At 43.1% G+C, this 27,991-nt stretch overlaps 1 protein-coding gene across 1 annotated transcript in view; it reads left to right on the top strand.

Moving 5' to 3' along the window:
* The first annotated feature begins 318 nt into the window (after positions 1-318).
* ngfra (nerve growth factor receptor a (TNFR superfamily, member 16)) overlaps positions 319-27,991 on the top strand; it is a 102,091-nt gene continuing 74,418 nt past the window's right edge. The window contains exons 1-2 of the mRNA XM_060901836.1: positions 319-565; positions 16,143-16,302. Coding sequence (XP_060757819.1) covers positions 530-565; positions 16,143-16,302 — 196 coding nt within the window. The 5' untranslated portion in view covers positions 319-529. The remainder of the gene's footprint in view (positions 566-16,142; positions 16,303-27,991) is intronic.

Consider the following 27,991-nt stretch of genomic DNA (forward strand, 5'->3'; position numbering starts at 1 on the left):
AACCTGCATGTCTTTGGACTGTGGGGGAAACCGGAGCACCCGGAGGAAACCCACGCAAACACGGAGAGAACATGCAAACTCTGCACAAAAAGGCCCTCGCCGGCCACAGGGCTCAAACCCAGGACCTTCTTGCTGTGGGGCGACAGCGCTAACCACTACACCACCGAAGTAGAAGAAGGATAGGGTTTACGCACACACACACAGAGGTGAGGAGGAAGGTGATGTGCCTCCCCCTCCTCCTCCTCCTCCTCCTCTTCTATCTGCTCTTCGTGCCCGTCTCTCAGCTCTGCAGTGCACTGGCGGCCAGCACAGCGCGGGACAGCACACACACACACACACACACACACACGGGACGGGGGCGCGCACGTGCGCGCGCAGGAGGAGGAGAGCACTCCGGTGCTGAAGTCCCACGCACAGCACTGAGCTCGCTGCGTCTTCCACACGGGACTCACTATGAGCTGCTCACGCCTCGGTGACCGTTAGCTGCTGCGCAATCAGAGAGGATCGAGGCAGGAAAAGCCTTTCAGTCATGGACACTCTAACCTGGATGGTGCTTTGCTTGGCGGTAAGTACCGGGACACTTGGCACGATGGGATGCAAAGAGAAGTGTTTTCCAGCTTTGCAGCACATGACAGCAACAGCATCCGTGAGTTTGCGTCTGTAGGCTGGTCTCCACACCCTCAGCCTGCTTATCCAATAACTCATGGAAACAATACTATAAAGGGAAGAAATGTTTTCTGAGAGTTGCTTTAACTTTTACAATTCAGATGTGGTTTTATTTACAGTGATGCAGCAGCAGGGTTCATACAGCAGGCTCAGTGCAGAGGAACACAGACTGAGTTCAGTCCCGGGGCAGCTGCACAGTTCAGCTTTTGCAGATCTGCTGCGTTAATAAACTCTCTCTCTCTCTCTCTCTCTCTCTCTCTCTCTCTCTCTCTCTCCCTCTCTCCTGCTGTTGAAGAACTTGTTTTTCCATACCATATATTCACACGATTTCTTCACTCCTTTTATTATGCTGACACATCATTGCGTAATCCCAAGAACAGGTCCTGTTTCTTTTCAAACCTTTTTTCTTCTTCTCATCCATTATGCTTCATGTTCATCCAGGGAAAGGAAACAGGCACGTTATATGGGACCATGGCTCGGAGGACAGGTGTTTTAATCCCATTTTATGAAAAAAAAAAATATTTTAATCGCTGCTTGCAATTTACAGCCCATAATGGAAGACATGGTTTTTTTTCTGCTTTACATTGAGTTGGACCTGGTGTTCAAGTATGTTTTTTATTTTTTATTTTTTTCTACTTTGCTTAACATCTATTTGACCACAGAAGTCATTTTTTTCCCTTCCCATCGCAATAATTCATGTGCACTTGATTTATTAACACATATTCATCTGGATAACACACACACACAAGAAAACAACAACAAAAAATCATGTTCATCCAGGGAAAGTAAACAAGCACTTTATATAGGATCATGGGGACAGGTGCTTTAATCTCACTCATAGTCAAGTTGTAGAAAGACAACCAACAAACAAACAAATTAACAAATGCTTGCAACTGACTTTAAGTTGGTATCCAGAGCCCCCAAAGTCTCGAAAGGTGATTTTCTTTCCTTTTTTTTGTGCACAAGATTAATTAAAAAAAAAAAAATCTTTTAGGACCTTAGGGGCTCTGTAATTTGGCCCTGGTGCCTCAACATGCTTTTTTGCTCAGTTCTAATTTGGACATCTTGTCATCCCCCCCCCCCCCCCCCCCCTTTTTTTTCCTGCGTAAGGAGGTTTTACAAGTCTTTGTGCTCAGTGCCAGTGCTTTTCGTTGGTATACAGTAGGGATATGTGCACAGGATGGTGATCTGTAACATTAGCAGGATGCTGTAAACTTGTAGATTTTTCCTTGTGAACACAAACCCGTGCACGGTTTTGAACTGTGAATCTGTGCGTGGTGTGCACGCTCCACATAATCCTAGCTGCTGAGACCTGAATAGATTTAGAGACCTGTTTCATCAGTTTAACCCACTTAGTGAAGTGATCTTAAGTCATTAACTGGCACCTTTTTTTTTCTTTTTCACAAAGTGTAAAGTGCGCTGCTCCAGCTGTGTGTGTGTGTGTGTGTGTGTGTGTGTGTGTGTGTGTGTGTGTGTGTGTGTGTGTGTGAAAGTGTCTCTCTCTCTCTCTCTCTCTCTCTTTGTATATCATGTGCATCAGTTTCAGAGGGAACCCTGCCCTGAAACTCCTGTGCAGTGCTGCATTGGTTTTTATTCACTCATTCACGATTTAAAAAGCTGTAGTGTGCTCAGCTCTGGATCAGCTAAACCTGATCTTACATGGCGTAACTGAAGAACTCCCTATGGGTGGGAATGTGTGTGTGTGTGGTGGGCTCTAATGCAAAACGGACAGCTTGCCAAGATAGAGTTGATCAGCAAAGGTTATTGATACAGTCTCATTGTTTAGTCCAATACTCACACCACGTGTGTGCAGGTTTTTTGCCCTCAGTCAGGACCGAATGCATTAATGCATGGAAATATACCATAGTATCCATGGAGGCATGTCGCTGCATCCCATAAGAAAGGTGCTAAATTATATTGCTGCATGCATTTAGCTCTTTAAACACAACTTTTTTTTCCAAAACCTAAAACAGGCCCATGCAGTGATCAGGGTTAACGTTAGGCGTTAAAGCTAGACTGCTTTTCAGATTTTTCAACTGTAGGTCATAAAACGAATTTTCCCAGCACCCAATTATTTTTGTTTAGTGGACCGAAAGCTACTGAATTCGAATCACAGACTTCCAATTTTATTAGTTTTTTTTCTAACAGAACAATTAATGAATTTAGGGCAACATGACCCTAAATTCTCCGCTATTTTTTCCTGCTTCATCATGACCCAATTCAAGACACTACATCATGCATCACGTGGTGGGCTTTCCCTGTTCGCGCAAGGTATTGTGGGATACAAATTTCAAACAGGAGAAAAAAATGGAGGACGTGAGTGTGTGAATGAAACATGAAAGACCGACTACAGTAACGGAAAGCGAGAAGAAAAGACGTTATGTTGTGAAGGAAAGGAAACGCAGGACCAAACTAATAAATATTGGCGATCAGCAAGCACCTCGGTGTGATCACCTGTTTGTTTAGCGATAGAATGATGTAACTGTCAGGTCCGTGCACGGTCAAGGTAAAGCTGCGCATGCGCACACGGACTTCCTCTGTCTGCTTGACTGCGCAAAGCGAGCGATTTCATGCACATTATTTGCTCGGGAATCCCCTCAAATTAAATAACTTCCCAGTCACAGAATGGCCTGATATTTTGTGAGATATTACAGAAATAAACATATATCACAATGACAAAATTTCAGAGGGAACTAAATTTCACCGATTTTATGAAATCGAAAGGCCGTCTAGCTTTAAGGTTTGATCTAAGCAGAACAGCACTGAGCTACAGTGACGCGCATACCAATAAAAGATTCTCAAGACAGTAAAACAATGTGTGTGTTTTGAGACAGAGGGAGATAGACAAGAATATCTGCTTGATTAGTCATACTGTAAATTAGATAAAAGTTTTGGAAGATATGTAACAAAACAAGGGCTTGTCAGCAACTAAACTGAAGTGAACTGAACTGAATTGAATTAAGAAGCGTGAAGCAGAAAACGAAGGAGGGGGCAGAGACGAGAGTAAACGAGGGTGCTAAATTGGTCCCTGTGCCTGGGCATCTGCTTCTGAAAGAAAGTGGGGGTGGGAAGAGGAGTGTGGGGAAAGAAGAAAAGGGAAGGGAAAGAGAGAGAGAGAGAGAGTAACATAACATTTTTGATGGCAGGGAAATACAAATTACAGAAGCTTTCCTCTCTCATATGGTCTTGATAATTGCCTCCTTATTCTGGTCATTATGAAATCAGCCTTGGTTCTCATGCAAAGTTTGTGTTTCTGCAGTATGTGTATCATTTTATATGTTTTCGATATGTATGTAAATGCACACATAGATGTGTGTGTCTTCAAAGAATAAGACGAGGGAGTAAAATGAATGAATAAAAAAAAATCAAGCTAAGCTAAAAGGAAAGTTCAGACAACGTATAGTGTGCATGTTTGTACTTTTTAAATCTTAGGATTGATTGTGTGTGTGTGTATGTGTGGAGCACCCTCAATCATCCAGCACCTGGTTGATGGACACAATCTTAACTGTCAATCATGAATACACACTGTGTATAATTGAACTGAGTCTTAGGCTACATCCACACGACAACGGCAACAAGATGTTATTTAAAAAAATATCGCGTCCACATGGGCAACGATCAGTAAAATATCAGGTCCATATGGCAACGCAACGCTTGCTGAAAACGATGCAATACACATGCCACACCTCTAGGGGCGCTGTAAGACGGTCCCTTCGGAGACACCAGGACAATAGAAGAAGTAAGGACGCATGCGCATAAACTATTATGCGCGAGACTTCATATTAGCCACAAAGTCAGAAAAATCTGTTCGTAAAATTACATTATAATGACCAAATACAATGAAAAGTATTTTTCCAGTCTCACCTGTGAAAGGTAATCCCATGTGATCTTGTTTGGACGGTAAACCTGTTGGTACAGTTAAACGCAGCACATGAATGAGGCATCTTTATTCTCCGCTTTGACCCATCCAATATGGCGGCGAGGATGACATATGATTCTACGCGGAAGGCGGCGTCTTTAATGGTCCGGAATAAATTGAATGCTACACGTTGATGGATTAATTTGTTCTTCTACGCCCTTTTTGAGGAATGTATTGTAGGGCTTAAACCAACATCTGAAGAGGTGAGATCGCTTCTTTTTTTCCTTATTTTTGCTGGCGGGATTGACTCTGCCCTAAGGGCTATTCTCTCTCTCTCACTTTGCACCATTACACAATAAATATTCACAGTGAAAATATTTTGTAAGCGCGTTTCATGAACCAAGTTATAGGATTTGTTGACAACTCGCATCGAGTTTGTTACACTTCTACCCGGCGTGAAGCACTCACAGTCATGTGGTTGTGACGTCATCATAAACAAATCCGTTCTACTCATCCAGACGACTTCGCAATGGCAACGTTGCCAGATCTTTCCACTCTGGAACCCGTTCTCAAAAGATTACGTTTTGGGGCACCCAAAACGCCGGTGCCGTGTGGACGCCAGGCCGAAACGATAAACAATTGTATCGGATTCACCTGAATCCGTTGCCGTGTGGACAGGGCCTTACACACACACACACACACACACACACACACACACAGAGGTGGTTCTCAGGCCTGGAATTGTTCCAGTGGAGGAGAGTGTGTTAGGGTGATTATGTTGGATTTACAAAAGTATTGAAGTCACTGGATGATCACTTTCACACGTATGCACTAACAGCAGTGTTAAGAATCATCTTGGGGACTGTGGTCATATACGTACTGCACATGTAGAAAGTATCAGTGTGTGGCCTATTAAGGCTACGTTCTCAGACCAGTACAGCGGAAACAGCTGCAGGCAAAACTGTACCATCCCTCCTGCACACACCCTGATTTATGGACCGAGTGGTGCGGTAAAGTCGAGTCCATGGGCTCCAGTTCGGCTCTTAAAAGCCTCCATTCCCTCAAAGGAGTGAAAGGACTTACAGTCCACTTATTCTGTGGAGGAGTTAGGGTGTTGCCGCAAAATGAGAGGCCATGGGTGCTTACATGGGTGCTTAAGTGTGTGTGTGTGTGTGTATGTGTGTGTGTGTGTGTGTGTGTGTGTGTGTGTGTGTGTGTGTGTGTTTAATGCTGTCCTCTTATTACTGCTGATGTGTAAAAAAGGCTTTGAGATAAATCAACTCAAGTACAAGTTAAAGGAATACTCTACTGCTCCATCCACCACATCTGCAACAGATGTGCAGTCACTACAGAGAGTGATTTCTGTTTTCCAATACTGTAAGGAGTAAGGAAAGGAAACCTGTTTATGCACAATTTGTTTGTAATAGAAATCTAAGGGCAATTGTTTAACTTGAACAACCAACAAATATTAACTTGAAATGCAATTTTTTTTGTATAATGGTTTCATGACTTCTTCTTCCCTCAAAGATTTGGATATTAAGTCAAAAAATGTTAATATTTAACACTTATTCCACAAAATTGAGTCATACATGAGTTGATAACCTAGCTGGCTCTAAGCCATGTACAACCCCAATTCCAAAAAAGTTGGGACAAAGTACAAATTGTAAATAAAAACGGAATGCAATGATGTGGAAGTTTCAAAATTCCATATTTTATTCAGAATAGAACATAGATGACATATCAAATGTTTAAACTGAGAAAATGTATCATTTAAAGAGAAAAAATTAGGTGATTTTAAATTTCATGACAACAACACATCTCAAAAAAGTTGGGACAAGGTCATGTTTAACACTGTGAGACATCCCCTTTTCTCTTTACAACAGTCTGTAAACGTCTGGGGACTGAGGAGACAAGTTGCTCAAGTTTAGGGATAGGAATGTTAACCCATTCTTGTCTAATGTAGGATTCTAGTTGCTCAACTGTCTTAGGTCTTTTTTGTCGTATCTTCCGTTTTATGATGCGCCAAATGTTTTTTATGGGTGAAAGACCTGGACTGCAGGCTGGCCAGTTCAGTAACTGGACCCTTCTTCTATGCAGCCATGATGCTGTAATTGATGCAGTATGTGGTTTGGCATTGTCATGTTGGAAAATGCAAGGTCTTCCCTGAAAGAGACGTCGTCTGGATGGGAGCATATGCTGCTCTAGAACCTGGGTATATCTTTCAGCATTGATGGTGTCTTTCCAGATGTGTAAGCTGCCCATGCCACATGCACTAATGCAACCCCATACCATCAGAGATGCAGGCTTCTGAACTGAGCGCTGATAACAACTTGGGTCGTCCTTCTCCTCTTTAGTCCGAATGACACAGCGTCCCTGATTTCCATAAAGAACTTCAAATTTTGATTCGTCTGACCACAGAACAGTTTTCCACTTTGCTACAGTCCATTTTAAATGAGCCTTGGGCCAGAGAAGACGTCTGCGCTTCTGGATTATGTTTAGATACGGCTTCTTCTTTGAACTATAGAGTTTTAGCTGGCAACGGCGGATGGTACGGTGAATTGTGTTCGAAGATAATGTTCTCTGGAAATATTCCTGAGCCCATTTTGTGATTTCCAATACAGAAGCTTGCCTGTATGTGATGCAGTGCCGTCTAAGAGCCCGAAGATCACGGGCACCCAGTATGGTTTTCCGGCCTTGACCCTTATGCACAGAGATTCTTCCAGATTCTCTGAATCTTTTGATGATATTATGCACTATCTCGTCTCGTCTTCTTCCGCTTATCCGGGGCCGGGTTGCAGAGGCAGCAGTCTGAGCATGGAAGCCCAAACTTCCCTCTCCCCAGACACCTCGGCCAGCTCCTCGGGAAGAACACCGAGGCGTTCCCGGGCCAGCCGAGAGACATAGTCCCTCCAGCATGTCCTGGGTCTTCCCCGGGGCCTCCTCCCGGGGGGACATGCCTGGAACACCTCCCCAGGGAGGCGTCCAGGAGGCATCCAAAAGAGATGCCTGAGCCACCTCAGCTGATTCCTCTCGATGTGGAGGAGCAGCGGCTCTACTCCGAGCTCCTCCCGAGTGACTGTGCTTCTCACCCTATCTCTAAGGGAGCACCCAGCCACCCTGTGAAGGAAACTCATTTCTGCTGCTTGTATCCGCGATCTTCTTCTTTCGGTCATTACTCAAAGCTCATGACCATTGGTGAGAGTCAGAACATAGATCGACCGGTAAATCGAGAGCTTCGCCTTTTGGCTCAGCTCCTTCTTCACCACAACGGACCGGTAAAGCGACCGCATCACTGTGGAGGCTGCACTGATCCTCCTGTCGACCTCGCGCTCTATCCTTCCCTCACTCGTGAACAAGATCCCAAGATACTTAAACTCCTCCACTTGAGGCAGGACTTCTCCACCAACCTGGAGAGGGCAAGCCACCCTTTTCCGGTCGAGAACCATGGCCTCGGACTTGGAGGTGCTGATTCTCATCCCAGCCACTTCACACTTGGCTGCAAACTGCCCCAGTGCATGCTGAAGGTCCTGGTTTGAAGAAGCCAACAGGACAACATCATCCGCAAAAAGCAGAGATGAAATCCTGTGGTTCCCAAACAGGATTCCTTCCGGCCCCTGGCTGCGCCTAGAAATTCTGTCCATAAAAATTATGAACAGAACCAGTGACAAAGGGCAGCCCTGCCGGAGTCCAACATGCACTGGGAACATGTCTGACCTACTGCTGGCAATGCAAACCAGACTCCTGCTCCGTTCGTACAGGGACCGGACAGCTCTTAGCAAAGAGCCCCGAACCCCATACTCCCGAAGCACCCCCCACAGAATACCATGAGGGACACGGTCGAATGCCTTCTCCAGATCCACAAAGCACATGTGGACTGGTTGGGCAAACTCCCATGAACCCTCGAGCACCCTATGAAGGGTATAGAGCTGGTCCAGTGTTCCGCGACCAGGACGAAAACCGCATTGTTCCTCCTGGATCCAAGGTTCGACTATTGGCCGAATTCTCCTCTCCAGTACCCTGGAGTAAACCTTCCCTGGGAGGCTGAGAAGTGTGATTCCCCTATAATTGGAGCACACTCTCCGGTCCCCTTACTTAAAAAGAGGGACCACCACCCCAGTCTGCCACTGCAGAGGCACTGTCCCTGACCGCCACGCGATGTTGCAGAGGCGTGTCAGCCAAGACAGCCTCACAACATCCAGAGACTTGAGATACTCAGGGCGGATCTCATCCACCCCCGGTGCCTTGCCACCGAGGAGCTTACAAACCACCTCAGTGACTTCGGCTTGGGTAATGGACGAGTCCACCTCTGAGTCATCAGCCTCCGCCTCCTCAATGGAAGACATGACGGTGGGATTGAGGAGATCCTCAAAGTATTCCTTCCACCGCCTGACAATGTCCCCAGTCGAGGTCAACAGCTCCCCACCCGCACTGTAAACAGTGTTGGCAGAGTACTGCTTCCCCATCCTGAGGCACCGGACGATTTGCCAGAATTTCTTTGAGGCCGACCGATAGTCCTTCTCCATGGCCTCCTCGAACTCCTCCCAGTTCTGAGTTTTTGCCTCCGCAACTGCCCGAGCTGCGGCATGCCTGGCCTGCCGATACCCGTCAGCTGCCTCAGGAGTCCTGGAGGTCAACATGGCCTGATAGGACTCCTTCTTCAGCTTGACGGCATCCCTTACTTCCGGCATCCACCACCGGGTTCGGGGATTGCTGCCACGACAGGCACCGGAGACCTTGCGGCCACAGCTCCGAACAGCTGCATCTACAATGGAGGTAGAGAACATGGTCCTCCGCCTCCCTCGGAAACTGGGAGAAGCTCTCCCGGAGGTGGGAGTTAAAGACCTTCCCGACAGAGTGCTCGGCCAGACGTTCCCAGCAGACCCTCACCATATGTTTGGGCCTGCCAGGTCTGTCTGGCTTCCTCCTCTGCCAGCGGATCCAACTCACCACCAGGTGGTGATCAGTTGACAGCTCAGCCCCTCTCTTCACCCGAGTGTCCAAGACATAGGGCTGGAGATCAGATGAAATGACAACAAAGTCGATCATCAACCTCCGACCTAAGGTGTCCTGGTGCCACGTGCACTTATGGACACCCTTATGCTCGAACATGGTGTTCGTTATGGATAAACCATGACAAGCACAGAAGTCCAATAACAAAACACCACTCGGGTTCAGATCGGGGAGGCCGTTCCCCCCAACCACACCCCTCCAGATGTCACTGTCGTCGCCCACATGAGCATTGAAGTCCCCCAGTAGAACAATGGAGTCCCCAGTCTGAGCACCTCTCAGTACCTCTCCCAGGGACTCCAAGAAGGCCGGATACTCTATACTGCTATTCGGCCCGTAGGCACAAACAACAGCAAGAAGCCCTCTCCCCAATCCGAAGGCGCAGAGAGGCGACCCTCTTGTTCACTGGGGTAAACTCCAACACATGGCGGCTGAGCTGGGGAGCTATAAGCAAGCCCACATCAGCCCGCTGCTGCTCACCATGGGCGACTCCAGAGAAGTGGAGAGTCCAGCCCCTCTCGAGGAGCTGGGTTCCAGAGCCCAAGCTGTGCGTGGAGGTGAGCCCAACTATCTCTAGCCGGTACCTCTCAACCTCCCGCACAAGCTCAGGCTCTTTCCCCCCCAGCGAAGTGACATTCTATGTCCCAACAGCTAGCCGCTGTGTTCGGGGATCAGGTCGTCGAGGCCCCTGCCTTCGACTGCCGCCCAATCCACATTGCACCGGCCCCCTACGGCTACCTCTGTGGGTGGTGAACCCACAGGAGGTCGGGCCCACGTCACCGCTTCGGGCTGAGCCCGGCCGGGCCCTGTGGGCAAAGGCCTGGCCACCAAACGCTCGCATACGAACCCCAACCCTGGTCCTGGCTCCAGGGTGGGGCCCCGGCTGCGCCATACTGGGTGACGTCACGGTCCTTGATCGATTATTCTCCATAAGGGTTTTGGTGATGCAAACCGTGACTATGATTATGCACTGTAGATGATAATATGCTCAAACTCTTTGCAATTTTGCCCTGTCGAACTCCTTTCTGATATTGCTCCACTATTTGTCAGCACAGAATTAGGGGGATTGGTGAGCCTCTTCCCATCTTTACTTCTGAGAGCTGCTGCCACTCCAAGATGCTCTTTTTATACCCAGTCATGTTAATGACCTATTGCCAATTGACCTAATGAGTTGCAATTTAGTCCTCCAGCTGTTCCTTTTTTGTACCTTTAACTTTTCCAGCCTCTTATTGCCCCTGTTCCAACTTTTTTGAGATGTGTTGCTGTCATGAAATTTCAAATGAGCCAATATTTGGCATGAAATTTCAAAATGTCTCACTTTCGACATTTGATATGTTGTCTATGTTCTATTGTGAATACAATATCAGTTTTTGAGATTTGTAAATTATTGCATTCCATTTTTATTTACAATTTTTACTTTGTGGGGCGGCACGGTGGTGTAGTGGTTAGTGCTGTCGCCTCACAGCAAGAAGGTCCTGGGTTCGAGCCCCGGGGCTGGCGAGGGCCTTTCTGTGTGGAGTTTGCATGTTCTCCCCGTGTCCGCGTGGGTTTTCTCCGGGTGCTCCGGTTTCCCCCACAGTCCAAAGACATGCAGGTTAGGTTAACTGGTGACTCTAAATTGACCGTAGGTGTGAATGTGAGTGTGAATGGTTGTCTGTGTCTATGTGTCAGCCCTGTGATGACCTGGCGACTTGTCCAGGGTGTACCCCGCCTTTCGCCCGTAGTCAGCTGGGATAGGCTCCAGCTTGCCTGCGACCCTGTAGAAGGATGAGATGAGATTTTTACTTTGTCCCAACTTTTTTGGAATCGGGGTTGTATGACGAGATTGAGTGGAATAACTGTTTTATTCTATCCACATTCACTGGATTTTGAGAAATCTGAGAAAATAAAAAAGATTCATTCTTACCATCAAATACTTTCATTCCATATTTTGTTGCTTACTTTTTATATTTTTAGGGGTTTTGTTTTCAACTAGAGTTTTTATTTTGTTCTCGGTTGGTTCAGCAACACGCTCCACTATTTTGTTTTTCTCGACTCATGGTATATGAGATGATAACCTAGTAGTAGAGTCGCCAATCAGAGCATGCAATTTCTCATATCCAGTGAATGTGGATAGAATATAAGAAAATATATAGTTATGTAAAAATGTTCTTTCAGAGAAGGGATTATATTTTTAGACTGAAAAAAAAACCCCCATTGTGTTTCCTATTGGAGCAAATGGAGCCAACAGTGTGCCCCAGTTTCCACCTGATCACACATTGATATTGTAGAGAGAGAAAATGTGTGTAGTTGGATGTACTTTTTACTGTATTACTCAAGTTAGACAGCTGGATAAACCAACATAAAGAAAACAGCTTTGGTAAAATTTTTGATGTTTCATCCTCAGACCTTGGCCCGATTTCACACTATCAAACAAAAAAGTGACAAATGAACAGTCATTTCCTATGTACAGGAGACAGGAGAGAAAATTGGCAGTGCTTTCTGGTTGGGAGAGATGGCACATGCTCTGTCTTCTGTTAATCACAGTCATGCAAGCCAGCCACAGCTGTCTGTAAGCTTGTGTATGTAGAAGAGGGCAGATAGCACTTTCCTCTGAGTGTGTTACACTGTCCTGTTATGCAGCATGAGCATCAGTTTGAAAAGATGTGGTTGGCTGGCTCCACATGTCTTGGAAGAAGCAGAGATTAGACTTCACCCTCGCTGGTTGGTATGTTATACGATAGGCCAGTTGGCTAATGGGTGGAAATTGGCATTTCACCAAATTAGGGAAAAGAGGATTGTATTGTATTGTATTAGACCAATCTTTTGACCAGTCCACATGGTCCAATGTTTCTTCAGTTCTCCACTCATAACTTTAGCTCCTCCCATCAGTTAGTTTCCATGTACTGTTTGATGTGCAAAACTGGAAGAAAAACTTATCCGATTATTAGGCATATCAGATGAAAATTCAAATTCAGTCCAAATTGCTTGAAACTGCTCTCATTGAATTCAGAATTGAATGCTAAACAACATACTTTTTACAGAATTAAAATATGTTTATCCATTCTTGAGATATTACAAATCAAAGACTGAAAAAACGGCTTAAATTTTAGAAAAATGCCGTAATATTATGTATTTGGATCACATGGTCCAAAATGGGCCTCATTAACCAATGTGATTGAAGGTTTTTTCTTAATAACTTTATTTTTCAAGATATTTACATGGAAATTAGCAGGCACATAGATGATTGTATATCGATTACAAAGTTTGAAAATTTTGTAAAAAGTCAATTATGCAAATTAGCATATAATTAGTATTAATTATGCTAATTAGGCAAAACCGTAAAATCGGTACACTCTCTTCTTCAAAGTTTCACCAAATGGCTTTATTTGTGCAATATAAAGCTGATCTTAACTCTCATTTATACATCACAAAGAAGGAGAAATCAATGTTAATTATAAAACATGCATCAATAAGCATTGAATGTCATTCACATCTACCATTCTCTATCAAAATAAAAACAATAAAAGAATATTTCTAATACCTTCTGTCTTCTCTGTAGGCCTTTGTGTTTCTAAGTAGGGCCTACTAGTGTTTATATGAAAGAATGTAAATGATTATTTTGATTAATATTCACATCTTTCAAGGTGAACCTCGAAAAAACTGTGTAATCCACATCCAATAAACAATTCCAGTTAACTGAATTGAAATCGACACTCGGGTTTCTGACTTCTGATTTTTAAAAAATATCATTCCGACCACTAAGATCTCAATATTTTTCATCAAAAAACAACTACAGTTATATTCTAAAATAGTTATTTATTTACATGAACGAGTTTGATTTGAAAAAATAAGTAGGTAAAACTATGAAAACTCACTTCAAAGTCTCCTGTGAATCACAACATCAAAACTAGCTGACGGAAAATTTTGCTGAATACGTCATCCGAAACAGTGAGAGCGAGAGAACATCCCTATGAAAGTTATCTCACTGATATTCATGAGTAATCCAGTCAGAAACTGATCAGAAGAGAGAGAGCCTGAGCGCTTTCTCGTGACTCAAAAAGCACCGGCAGTTTCCTGACGTCCCGCAAGCAGAGAGTGAACTCTGTTGTACCAACTTCAACCTGCCGTTACTCCCAAAGTACTGAACAGATCTTAACCAGATAAATTTCTTTGGAAAGCAGAAATTATAAGCTTTTTAATAATAGTATTCACGATAGAAAATATGCAAGAGTTAAGCAATGACAGATTCAGAAACTTAGATGAGCGTCTGCATGCACAAGTTTCACAGCATGGCCAGCGAGCATCTGATACACCTACTGTCATATATAACCTTTTATTAAATGCATATAGAGAGATTATGGAGAAAAAAGACCTTGGAAGGACGTAGCAGAGATCGTTGGTAGCTCTGAGTGTATGGAGCTAGTACGGTTTGCTTGCTTTGCTAATCTGTAAATGAAGCTAGCACGAAGCCTAATATATAAATTAATGCAAACAAGCAAGCTTTACACTGACTAGTGGATAATTTACAGTAATTTCTCTGTAACTAGGTAGTTTTAGAGTCTGTACATATAGTAGTTACTACAATTATTCATCAGAGCAAACAAATAAACAAACAAAACCCCACTAGACAGTGTATGGTCCCAAGCGACAACAGTAGAGGTCAATACACAACCACAAACGAGAAATTACATGCAACAGGTTTGACTTGTTGCTTGCTAGTGTGAACAGTGTAAAAATAGCGGGTTTAAATCTGCATTATATAGCTTCGTATTTTAAACGTTTATTAACGGAATTCAGCGGCTGCCCTATGATTTCCATTGTAAGTGCGTTTGATGTGTATTTTTTTGTTCTTTTCTGAGTAGCAGAAACAAGTCAAACTCTTGCTTGTGATAATCATACAACCCCGATTCCAAAAAAGTTGGGACAAAGTACAAATTGTAAATAAAAACGGAATGCAGTGATGTGGAAGTTTCAAAATTCCATATTTTATTCAGAATAGAACATAGATGACATATCAAATGTTTAATTTGAGAAAATGTATCATTTAAAGAGAAAAATTAGGTGATTTTAAATTTCATGACAACAACACATCTCAAAAAAGTTGGGACAAGGCCATGTTTACCACTGTGAGACATCCCCTTTTCTCTTTACAACAGTCTGTAAACGTCTGGGGACTGAGGAGACAAGTTGCTCAAGTTTAGGGATAGGAATGTTAACCCATTCTTGTCTAATGCAGGATTCTAGTTACTCAACTGTCTTAGGTCTTTTTTGTCGTATCTTCCATTTTATGATGCGCCAAATGTTTTCTATGGATGAAAGATCTGGACTGCAGGCTGGCCAGTTCAGTACCAGGACCCTTCTTCTACGCAGCCATGATGCTGTAATTGATGCAGTATGTGGTTTGGCATTGTCATGTTGGAAAATGCAAGGTCTTCCCTGAAAGAGACGTCATCTGGATGGGAGCATATGTTGCTCTAGAACCTGGATATACCTTTCAGCATTGATGGTGTCTTTCCAGATGTGTAAGCTGCCCATGCCACACGCACTAATGCAACCCCATACCATCAGAGATGCAGGCTTCTGAACTGAGCGCTGATAACAACTTGGGTCATCCTTCTCCTCTTTAGTCCGAATGACACAGCGTCCCTGATTTCCATAAAGAACTTCAAATTTTGATTCGTCTGACCACAGAACAGTTTTCCACTTTGCCACAGTCCATTTTAAATGAGCCTTGGGCCAGAGAAGACGTCTGCGCTTCTGGATCATGTTTAGATACGGCTTCTTCTTTGAACTATAGAGTTTTAGCTGGCAACGGCGGATGGCACGGTGAATTGTGTTCACAGATAATGTTCCCTGGAAATATTCCTGAGCCCATTTTGTGATTTCCAATACAGAAGCATGCCTGTATGTGATGCAGTGCCGTCTAAGGGCCCGAAGATCACAGGCACCCAGTATGGTTTTCCGGCCTTGACCCTTACGCACAGAGATTCTTCCAGATTCTCTGAATCTTTTGATGATATTATGCTCTGTAGATGATGATATGTTCAAACTCTTTGCAATTTTCCACTGTCGAACTCCTTTCTGATATTGCTCCACTATTTGTCAGTGCAGAATTAGGGGGATTGGTGATCCTCTTCCCATCTTTACTTCTGAGAGCCACTGCCACTCCAAGATGCTCTTTTTATACCCAGGCATGTTAATGACCTATTGCCAATTGACCTAATGAGTTGCAATTTGGTCCTCCAGCTGTTCCTTTTTTGTACCTTTAACTTTTCCAGCCTCTTATTGCCCCTGTCCCAACTTTTTTGAGATGTGTTGCTGTCATGAAATTTCAAATGAGCCAATATTTGGCATGAAATTTCAAAATGTCTCACTTTTGACATTTGATATGTTGTCTATGTTCTATACTGAATACAATATCAGTTTTTGAGAATTGTAAATTATTGCATTCCATTTTTATTTACAATTTGTACTTTGTCCCAACTTTTTTGGAATCGGGGTTGTATATACGCTGCAGATATGTAGAGCGGAGAGAGATGAGTATTACATTAAGCAAAACGAGACAAACTCAGTTGAATCAGTGTGATGAAATGACAATGTGTCTTTTTGTGTGTATGTGTCTTCGTAGGTGGCAGTAGTGTGTGGTTCTACAGTAGAATTGCCCGAAGAGGTGTGTAAGTCTGGGCAGTACACTAGCGGTGGGGAGTGCTGCATAGAGTGCCCACCAGGGGAGGGGGTAATCATCCCGTGTGGAGATACTCAAACTGAGTGTGGCCACTGCCTTGACAGTAAGTACACACACACACACACACACACACACACACACACACACACACACACACACACACAGGGTGAAAGGCTGTCATTATGTGGCTTCATACAGCCTCTTTGATGTGTGTGTGAGGCTGCAGTTAACAGCATACATGATATCTGATTACTTTCATTAGGAGCATTTTTCTGGGCAGTGCACCGTGTCCTGGTGGATTTCCTTTGCGTCGTTGAGTTGATACGATGCTTGGAAAGATAATACATACTTGAGTTGGGATGCTTTCTGTAGAAACTGCTGACACATTTACTGTGAAGTCAATGTCAAGTAGTTTGGGTATGTTCGTCTATATTTACTCACCGTCATAAAAACAAAATCATCTCTTTTTCCTCTTCTATAATAAATTCCTGATGTAATGCAAAGAGAAGACTCAGGGACTAAATAGGCCCCTCTGTGCACCTGAAACAATTGGATCGATGAAAAAGATAAAAATGGCACAAAGGCTTTGAATAGCAGTCCCAGGCCAGCTCACTTTTTTCCCCCCTCCAGCACAATGGGTGTGGAGTGATTCATGTGAAAAAAGACGACCATCTCAAGTGGGAGAGCTTTCAGCTTTGGGGTGTAGACATTTCTCATTACACCTAATCCATACTATGATTAAAGTTTTATTCTAAACTTTAATAAGAAGAACTTTTTTTTTCCTCAGGATATACTGTATTGTAAAATCATAAGGTGAGTTTTAGCATCAGATAGCTTCAAGGGGTTGATCTAAATTCCTAACAAATCGAAACATTTTTCACAAATGATTCTTGAGACTCATCATAGTAAACTATCTGCTGCTGCATATATCCAGTGGTGCTTGAAAGTTTGTGAACCCTTTAGAATGTTCTATATTTCTGCATAAATATGACCTAAAACATCATCAGATTTTCACACAAGTCCTAAAAGTAGAGAAAGAGAACCTAGTTAAACAAATGAGACAAAAATATTATACTTTGTTTTACAGGCTTTGGAATATCGCTAGTTTCAGATGATGAACAGTGTCGATTGTTATAATCTTCTATAACCAAAGGCCATTCCGCAGACCATGGAAATATTGCTGGGTCACAGTTTAAGTACGTTTTTTTTTCCCACCAGAGAAATGTAAGCTACAAACACTTGTCCATTTCGATTCAGTTCGAAGGTTTTCGTTGTGGATTAAACTTATCCATTTCTTTCTTCTCTTCTCCTCGGCTGGCAGCCGATAAAAGCTCAAATTAGGTGCTCTCTTTGCTGTGGAGACACAGTTAGGCACACAGCAGTTCACGTTAGGCATGGTTAAAACCAGTTAGACACAACAATGCAGTGTTTAACAAAGGCAAAAATAAACAATATAGCGGAGCTGACCCTGGGTATCGACCAAAATGCATTGCGGTAAACAAGCTATGACGTAGTCATGGGTTAGGGTTATTGCTGCATGAGTATAACCAGAACACAGCACCTTCTGTTTCTTAGACCAGCTCACTAGTCAGTATAGTGTTAGCATGTTGTCTTGGAAGACTGGTGATTACCACATAACATTTCTGGAGATTCTAGTCAAACCTGTTCACCCAGTGAGTACTCACTGATAAAAAAAAAAGAAAGAAAAAAAGCTCCTGAACAACCAACAGTACGCCAACATGGCTTAAATTGGGTTATAAAAATATGCAGTATACAGTATAGGCTACATATAATGGCTCATATTAAATTTGACAGCTTGTATAGAAGACATATTGTAAAACTTTAAGTTTGCCACAATTTAGACATTATCAAAGACTTAAAAAAAAATCTCAACAACTTTGCGTTCACTTGGGCATCTCCTCAGAAGTTAGTCTTTTCTATGACAATCATTTATTTTCATAAGGTGAACATGAAGACATTAAAACATGCTGATGAATGTTAATTCCTGACATTACACTCTTCATTGCATTTAATCGTGCTGAAGTCATTGCCATTTTTTCCATCATGTTTGTTTGTAATGGGATGCCACACAGTGTCAAGTCCGAACACTGTCAGAAAATGTCGGCTGTCCAACTGGTAATTACAAGATGACATGAACACGTGAACGCTGAAATTGGAAACTTGTAATTAGTGTAATCCTGGCATGATGTGAATATGCTGTATCTCTCATAGAACTCGGTGAAAATAGTGTTGTTATGGTTACAATGTGTATGAGTCACTTTTTTTTTTTTTTACAGCAGCAGCACCAAAGTGATCCAAACAACATGCTCTATACAAAAGCACTCTATACTAGTGTGAATGCAGACTTAGACAGAAGGCTAAGGGTTAAACTTCATAGCGCTAACAATACACGTTCTCACCAGGCAGCTACACAGAAATTGGGATATCAATCTAGATCCCTAATCTAGATCGGCTAGATCTAGTAGCTGTAGTCTTTTTAGTTAAATCAAAGCTATCCATTCAGCTTGTAGGATAATCAAAGGTGCCTTTTGTGCATAAGATGGAAAATATAATTACATATGAGCTGTAAAACTAGTTCTTTAAAATATGCTTTAAGCAGATTTTATTCAATTATAATAAATGGTAAGCAGAATTTCTATTAAAAGTTAAACATTAGGGTTCACTGAACCGATGTGGGCGGCACAGTGGTGTAGTGGTTAGCATTGTCACCTCACAGCAAGAAGGTTCTGGGTTTGAGTCCAGTGGCCGACCAGGGCCTTTCTGTGTGGAGTTTGCATGTTCTCCCTCTGGGTTCTCCAGTTTCCCACACAGTCCAAAGACATGCAGGTTAGGCTAATTGCTGGCTCTAAATTGACCGTAGGTGTAAATGTGAGTGCGAATGGTTGTTTGTCTCTATGTGTCAGCCCTGCGATAACCTGGCGATTGCTCCAGCTTGCCTGCGACCCTGCACAGGATAAGCGGCTACAGATAATGGATGGATGGATGAACCAATGTGATTCCAAGTCCAAACCTACGAGCACCTCAGTTTCGGTGGTTAGAATCCGCAAAGCAGACTTAATATAGGAAGTCATAAACAAGGATTCCTTTAAATCTTCTTGCTTTCTGCTTAAATAATATTAAAGGTTGTCCTTCCCAAAAAAGGTTGTAAGATCTGCTGTCGTAATCATAAATACCATGCTGCTCATATGAAACATATTTCCAACATATTTCATACTGCTTAATTCGATCATATAAGAGTATTGATTTACGGTATACTTGCACTATTAGGCTTCATTTAGAAGAGGCTGGGTCCCTTTTATGGCCCTTTTCCACTACCCTTTTTCAGCTCACTTCAGCCCGACACGGCTCGCGTTTCGACTACCAAAGAACAGCACGACTCGGCTCGCTTCAGCCCTGCTTAGCCCCTAAAACTCGCACCGTTTTGGAGTGGGGCTGAAGCGAGCCAAACCGAGCCGAGTGAGGCTGGGGGCGTGAGGAGACACTCCCCTGTGCACTGATTGGTGAGGAGGAGTGTCCTCACATGCCCGCACACGCCCCGCGAGCACGCTGGGATCTGTAAACACTGTAAACCCGGAAGAAGAAGAATTACGAATTACGAGAATTTCTGAAGCCTTATGCGCCTCGCCTCATCTATATGCTCTTGCCGGTATCTGTTGGCGTTGTCGGTGACTACAAGCCACAGCACCAAGACCAGCAACACTAACGACTCCATGTCCTCCATGTTTATTGTTTACTATTCGGGTCGTGAGACTACCGCTTAAAAGCTCACTGATGTCACTGTTTGCGCTGCTTAACGACATCACGTGACGTCCACCCACTTTCGCTAACTCCACCCAATGTGTCCACCCACTTCCAGCCAGCACGGTTCAGTGCGGTTGTAGTTGAAATGCAACTCCAACAGCCCCACTCAGCTCGACTCAGCACGGCACGGCTCAGCCCGACTCAGCTGCGTTTGTAGTGGAAAAGCGGCATTAGAGTCTGGTTCCTCTCAAGGTTTCTTCCACATGTCTTCTCAGGGAGTTTTTCCTTGCTACTGTCACTTCTTCCTCGCTCATTAGGGATCTAGATTGATATCCTAATTTCTCTGTAGCTGCTGGGTAACAATATCTATTGCTAAAAATGCTTTACAAATATAATCAAATTGAATAGTTATATGTTGGGCCACTATGAGCTACTAGAACAGCTTCAATGTGCTTTGGCATAGATTCTTCCGAAATTCTTTCATCATTCCTTCAGTTGGTGTGCTGATAATGGTGATGAAGAGCGCTATCTAACACATTACTCCAAAATATGCCATTGCTGTTCAATGGGTTGAAATCTCATTACTGTTGGGTCCATAACACCAGGATAGAAATGTTTCATCAATTCGCTCACTCATAGATTAGTTTTAATTAAAGACTTCCCTTCAGGGGACAAGTGGACCCAAATCATGACAGCAAATAGCTATTCTCCAAATAGCTGTCAGTTTCCTTTAACGTGTCACCCTGCTGTATATATACACAACCGTTATGAATACAATTAACCATTATTCCGCGAAATCGAGTTGTACATGAGCTGATACATGAGCGTAGCGCCGAGTTGGCTATAAGCGATGTACGACAAGATTGAGTGGAATAACTGTTTTATTCTATCCACATTCACTGGATTTTGAGAAACAGAGCATTTTTAGTTTTATTTTTTGCAAATTCGATAAATAAAAACTTTATACAAAACATCCAACAAAATCATTTCCGCTTAGACGGATTTCTTAAAAACCTATCAATGGCTGCACGAATTGTCTTTAGTGTTGTTGTTTTCGTTTTTTAATGGAAAGTACCGTCTTGCTGTCGTGCCGAGGTATAGAATAGCTTTAGACATTTATTTAATTCTTCCTTGGACATTTCAGTTCTGTAATTTTCAAACTTATTTGAGCTTTTGAACCACGACGAATGTCACTCACAAACCAGTGAAATGACAGGAGCAATTTGTGAAAAACGGTATAATAATAATTCTTGAAAAATAAAAAAAAGATATGTTCTTACCATCAAATACTTTCATTCCATATTTTGTTGCTTTTTTGTTTTTTTTGGGGGGGGTTGTTTTCGAGTAGAGTTTTTATTTCATCCTTGGTCGGTTCAGCAACATGCTTCGCCATTTTGTTTTTCTCTACTCACGGTATATGAGCTGATAGCCTAGTAGTAGAGTAGCCAATCAGAGTGTGCGGTTGCTCATATCCAGTGAATGTGGATAGAATAATATAGTATATAGACATATTTGTATATGTGTGTGTGTGTGACAGATACGGAAACCAATATAAATGGTAATCTTGGTATTTTCAAAGACTGGGGTGATGCATTAATATTACAGAAGTTATAAAAAAAGCAGGCTTTTTTTTTTCTTTATGAACACAGACACATACACATATGCCCTGTCCTCCTGCAAGTATCAGCAGACACTGAAAAATGTATCTGTCCCCTCTCTCTCTCTCTCTCTGTTCCTTAAGCAGACACTCAATGTTCCCTAAGCAGATATCATTATTGGCATATTTCACTCATCTAAAGACTGAACAAAACCTCCTCCCAGTTGTGCTTGAGTCTGTGTTTTCAGTCACACTTTGTACTCACCTAATGAAGTGGAAATGAAGGTGTTCAGTACTGCAGCTCTTTCACACCATCAAGGTCTTACAGTCTGGGACTCCAGCTGATTAGTAATGGTGAGAATTTGGCAATTATTTAATGAAGCATTTACAGACAGGTGAGAGATAAAACTGTGACCCAGGATGTTTACCTGATACATATTTTATCCATGTGATGGAATAAGAGAGGTTTAATTCATTCATAATTCATTTATCCATTTCCAGGAAATGCTTAATCCTGGTCCTGGTCACGTTCACAGCGAATCCGCAGTCTATTCACTCGGTTTGATTCAGGAATACACCCTGGATGGGACGTTAGACCAATGCAGACCGCCATGCACACACACGGACTCTTAAATTGCATGAAAGCAATTTTAATAATAAATGTAATGTTTAATATAAAAGGTCCTATCTTTCATCCATCCATTATCCGTAACCGCTTATCCTGTGCAGGGTCGCAGGCAAGCTGGAGCCTATCCCAGCTGACTATGGGTGAGAGGCGGGGTACACCCTGGACAAGTCGCCAGATCATCGCAGGGCTGACACATAGACACAGACAACCATTCACACTCACATTCACACCTACGGTCAATTTAGAGCCACCAATTAGTCTAACCCGCATGTCTTTGGACTGTGGGGGAAACCGGAGCACCTGGAGGAAACCCACGCAGACATGGGAAGAACATGCAAACTCCACACAGAAAGGCCTCTGTCGGCCACTGGGCTTGAACCCAGAACCTTCTTGCTGTGAGGCGACAGTGCTAACCACTGTAACACTGTGCCTCCCCATATCTTTCATTTATTGAAATATCCATCCATCCATTATCTATCATTATCCATCTGGGTTGCGGGGGAAGCTGGAGCCAATTCCAGCTCACTTCGGGTGAGAGTTAGGGTACATCCTGGGCAATCCAACTTATCGAAATATCAGTGTAGTTTAATGGGTTTTTTTGGTTGGTTTTTTAACTTTCCCAGCATGATGTAAAAAAAAAAAATGTATACCTAGCCTGGACAATTTTAACTATTCTCAAAATCCCAGTTTTCTCAAAAACTTGAGAAGTAATTTCACATCAGTATAAGTGTGGGCAGGATCCAATGATCATTTTATACTTAATGGTTCTTCGTAAGCAAAATGATTTTCCTTTCTGATGGGGAAACACTTTGTTATAGAGTTCTACATCAAACCTTTAAAGCTTCTTCCAAAATGACAACCCCTATGACTGTACTTTGTCCCTAATGCTTGTGTCACACATTGGTGTTTCAGCCTTGCGTATGTACGGCATATCAGGATACGTGGCAGTAAGAAAGGAACATCACAGCATCACCAGCATACGTAGCTAATAATGTAGGATGCATAACACGATCTCCTTGTACGCCAGGGTAAGGCATATTTTTAAGTCTGCACTTAAAAATCTGTAGCACATACGTAGCAGCTTTAATACGTCACACATATGTGACGTGTATGCCGTAAAAACAAAAGCTATGCAGCAGTGACACAGCGGGAACGTTGCTCGAACACCTATTATACCATGCGAATGCTTTAGTTGACACGTGTCTGATGAAGGTGGCTCTGGGCCTGGCTGGGTGGATGTGGCTGATGTCTTACCTCTTCCCTTGGGTCCTGACTTCGTCACTGGTATGATGCTTTCATGACTGTGACGAATGACAATGAACACAGCGTTGGGCATTCTTTTATACCCACCTGTGAATGCCGCAAATACGCCACAGGTATGCAGCAACGTCACACATAAGAACGAAACGCCACGCCAACGAAACAGTTATAGTACGTCACAGCAACGCATCATACGCCACATATACGCTTCAGTACGCCATAACTTTACATCCCTTGAACCCCATACAAACCCCAGATACACCACAGTAAGCCACACATACGCCATGTACGTCACAGGACTTTAATTTTGGACAAAATACGTCTCATTTCTTGGCATTTGACCCACACGCCGCTTACATGGCAAGATACAAGACAGTGTGACACAAGCATAACACTAACATTGTTACTCACATTAACAGGTTAGCAGATGATTTGTTGATACATACTTTCTTTCTACCATTTTTTTTACACCTTACCTCCTGTTTCTGTTTCAATAATTTTATTTTTGGGGATTTTTTTTTAACACAATTGGACTTTCAGCTTTCACTCACTTTTTTTTTTTTAAATTAATGTTTGTGATGGGGCGGCACGGTGGTGTAGTGGTTAGCGCTGTCGCCTCACAGCAAGAAGGTCCGGGTTCGAGCCCTGTGGCCGGCGAGGGCCTTTCTGTGTGGAGTTTGCATGTTCTCCCCGTGTCCGCATGGGTTTCCTCCGGGTGCTCTGGTTTCCCCCACAGTCCAAAGACATGCAGGTTAGGTTAACTGGTGACTCTAAATTGACCGTAGGTGTGAATGTGAGTGTGAATGGTTGTCTGTGTCTATGTGTCAGCCCTGTGATGACCTGGCGACTTGTCCAGGGTGTACCCCGCCTTTCGCCCATAGTCAGCTGGGATAGGCTCCAGCTTGCCTGCGACCCTGTAGAACAGGATAAAGCGGCTAGAGATAATGAGATGAATGAGATGATGTTTGTGATGACGGCACGGTGGTGTAGTCGTTAGCGCTGTCGCCTCACAGCAAGAAGATCCGGGTTTGAGCCCCGTGGCTGGCGAGGGCCTTTCTGTGTGGAGTTTGCATGTTCTCCCCGTGTCCGCGTGGGTTTCCTACGGGTGCTCCGGTTTCCCCCACAGTCCAAAGACATGCAGGTTAGGTTAACTGGTGACTCTAAGGCCCTGTCCACACGGCAACGGATTCAGGTGACTCCGATACAATTGCTTATCGTTTAGGCCTGGCGTCCACACGGCACCGGCGTTTTGGGTGCCCAAAACGCAATCTTTTTGAGAACGGGTTCCAGAGTGGAAAGATCTGGCAACGTTGCCGTTGTGAAGTCGTCTGGATGAGTAGAACGGATTTGTTTACGATGACGTCACAACCACGTGACTGTGAGTGCTTCACGCCGGGTAGAAGTGTAACGAATATCACCAGGATATCACCAGGAAAAAGCCTTACAGAGCACTAGTGAGAGTGAAACACGAGCTTGGATATTATTATTATTATTATTATTATTATTATGTTCAGTGTTAGTTCACAGTAGTAATGCAAGAAGCAGAATAGTGACAGTAATAGTGAAGCAAAAACATGCAATTGTACAAACACTGCAGCTCTACAGCAAAATATTCATTTATGAAATGGTCTGATTCTTAACACCAGTAGTGCCACTGATCTTCTCATTGCGATGCGATGCGAGTTGTCAACAAATCCTATAACTTGGTTCATGAAACGCGCTTACAAAATATTTTCACTGTGAATATTTATTGTGTAATGGTGCAAAGTGAGAGAGAGAGAGAGAGAGAGAGACTCTGCCCTTAGGGCAGAGTCAATCCCGCCAGCAAAAATAGGGGAAAAAAGGAGCGATCTCACCTCTTCAGATGTTGGTTTAAGTCCGACAATACATTCCTCAAAAAGGGCGTAGAGGAGCAAATTAATCCATCAACATATAGCATTCAATTTATTCTGGACCATTAAAGACGCCGCCTTCCACGTAGAATCATACGTCATCCTTGCCGCCATATTGGATAGGTCAAAGCGGAGAATAAAGATTCATGCGCTGCCTTTAACTGTACCAACAGGTTTACCGTCCAAACGAGATCACATGGGATTACCTTTCACAGGTGAGAAACAACAAATTAATCCATCAACGTGTAGTATTCAATTTATTCCGGACCATTAAAGACGCCGCCTTCCGCGTAGAATCATACGTCATCCTCGCCGCCATATTGGATAGGTCAAAGCGGAGAATAAATATTAGCTGCGTTTAACTGTACCAACAGGTTTGCTGTCCAAACGAGATCACATGGAATTACCTTTCACAGGTGAAACTGGAAAAATACTTTGCATTGTATTTGGTCATTATAATGTAATTTTACGAACAGATTTTCCTGACTTTGTGGCTAATATGAAGTCTCGCGCATAATAGTTTATGCACATGCGTCCTTACTTCTTCTATTGTTCTGGTGTCTCCGAAGGGACCGTCTTACAGCGCCCCTAGAGGTGTGGCATGTGTATTGCATCGTTTTCAGCAAGCGTTGCGTTGCCATATGGACCTGATATTTTACTGATCGTTGCCCATTTGGACGCGATATATTTTTAAATAACATCTCGTTGCCGTTGTCATGTGGATGTAGCCTAAATTGACTGTAGGTGTGAATGTGAGTGTGAATGGTTGTCTGTGTCTATGTGTCAGCCCTGTGATGACCTGGCGACTTGTCCAGGCTGTACCCCGCCTTTCGCCCGTAGTCAGCTGGGATAGGCTCCAGCTTGCCTGGGACCCTGTAGAACAGGATAAAGCGGCTAGAGATAATGAGATGAGATGTTTGTGACTGAAAGTAAAATTTCCCAAGTGCACATACCGTAATTGCAAACAATTGCATTTGCAAATGCAAGCAGTTAAAGAGTTTTTGGTTAAAATGACTTTGGTCATCTAGATCCTTCTGGTTCATGTTGCACTGGGTCACAGGCCATAAGTCATTCCATTAACTCTACTCATGAGAGCAATCTACTGCAATCAAAGCAATAAAGGCAATTAACAAACCATTTTACAATGTACACTCATTATCCGGGCTTGTATAAATGTCCCTATGTGCTGTTACTGTCACTGTTCTGGCAGTGTGGTGGGAAACAAACCTGATACTTCGAATATAGAGATTATACAGTATTATTGTTAGTTGCATAAGCAGAAAAAACATCAACAAAGATTAAATAATAAGCTGTTGTATTCTAGCACAAATACTGTATGTGAATTTCTTTGAGCATGAAGTTTTGAACACAAGTGTGAGCACAAGTAGAACACAAGTAGAATACTCGCACTATAAAAGCATGCTATATGTCATATGTAGGTCAGAGTGATAAAGTGAATGTTAGTTTGTAGAACTGAGAGTGCTGATCTGTCAGAATCCCAAAGCTGTAAGATGTTGTAGCGACCCATTCATAATTAATGAACGGGAGAGCTACATGAAGAGAAAGAGATGGGATGGGTGTGTTAGCTGACTAGACTGTTTTGTAGCACACTAGAGCCTAGTTTTCCTTGTCCATATGCCAAACAAGCAGACAGACAAGTTTGGTGTCAGCTTTAATTGGTCAGCACTGACTTTGAATAAGTTTATGAATGTGGGCAAAGTCTCTTTCCACTAGCACAGCTCGAGGGCAGCTGGAATTGTATTTACATCACAAGCAGGACCTACGATATTATAGCTATGTGTGGCACATGATGAAAGGGCGTATTTGTTGTGCGTATCATTCCACTCCCCCTCTCTTCTGTAGCAGCTTGTAGCCTTATCATTCATGGCAAGTACAGATGTTTAGATGTAATGGTTACCATCAGTGTGTTGCCCTCATTATTCAGTGTAAATAGACCCTTCCGGATCTCTCACGTCGATGTGACGCATTTGAAACCTCAGGGTAAAAATAGAGTTTTGCCAACAAATTGCCCGGATGTGTTTGTGCTTTTTGCGTGTGTGATGTTCTTTCATAATAGCCTCCATTCACAAGCCATGGAGTCATTTAGATGTTTTGCATTAGTGAAATGAATACTGGGAAAGGCCTGTTTCAAAGAACAATCAGACAATTTATCCTAGCATATCAAACAACACCAATGAAGGGGTTTATTGGTTTGTATGGTGTCGTAAGATTGACTCAATTCTGTTTCTCTGTGAATTTATACAAGACCCAATCCTGAACCTGATAAGACATATTAAAATAGCTATTTCTCTAGGACTAATGGTTTTGTTAACAGTTAAAGGAGCATTTTGTATATAACAGTTACTGTGTTGTTGGTAATGTTATGTAGTATTCCGCTATACAGCATCATATATAAAATATATATATCATGTTTGTGTTGTTGTCCACCACTGTCCTGGTACTAAAATACACACGAACTGAAGCAATGGTATAAGATATGTACACAAATCAAACATTTGTTTAGTTACATAAGGTATTTCAGCATTGCACGCCAAATCAGCCTACCTAGGGCGAGTTTATTAACAGCGGAAACCACATCGATGTTAATACAAGGCCTATATTTATTACCGCCATAAACTTTGTTGGAAGAGGT

The sequence above is a fragment of the Neoarius graeffei genome, chromosome 20, assembly GCF_027579695.1.
Source record: "Neoarius graeffei isolate fNeoGra1 chromosome 20, fNeoGra1.pri, whole genome shotgun sequence".
Taxonomy (NCBI): Eukaryota; Metazoa; Chordata; class Actinopteri; order Siluriformes; family Ariidae; genus Neoarius; species Neoarius graeffei.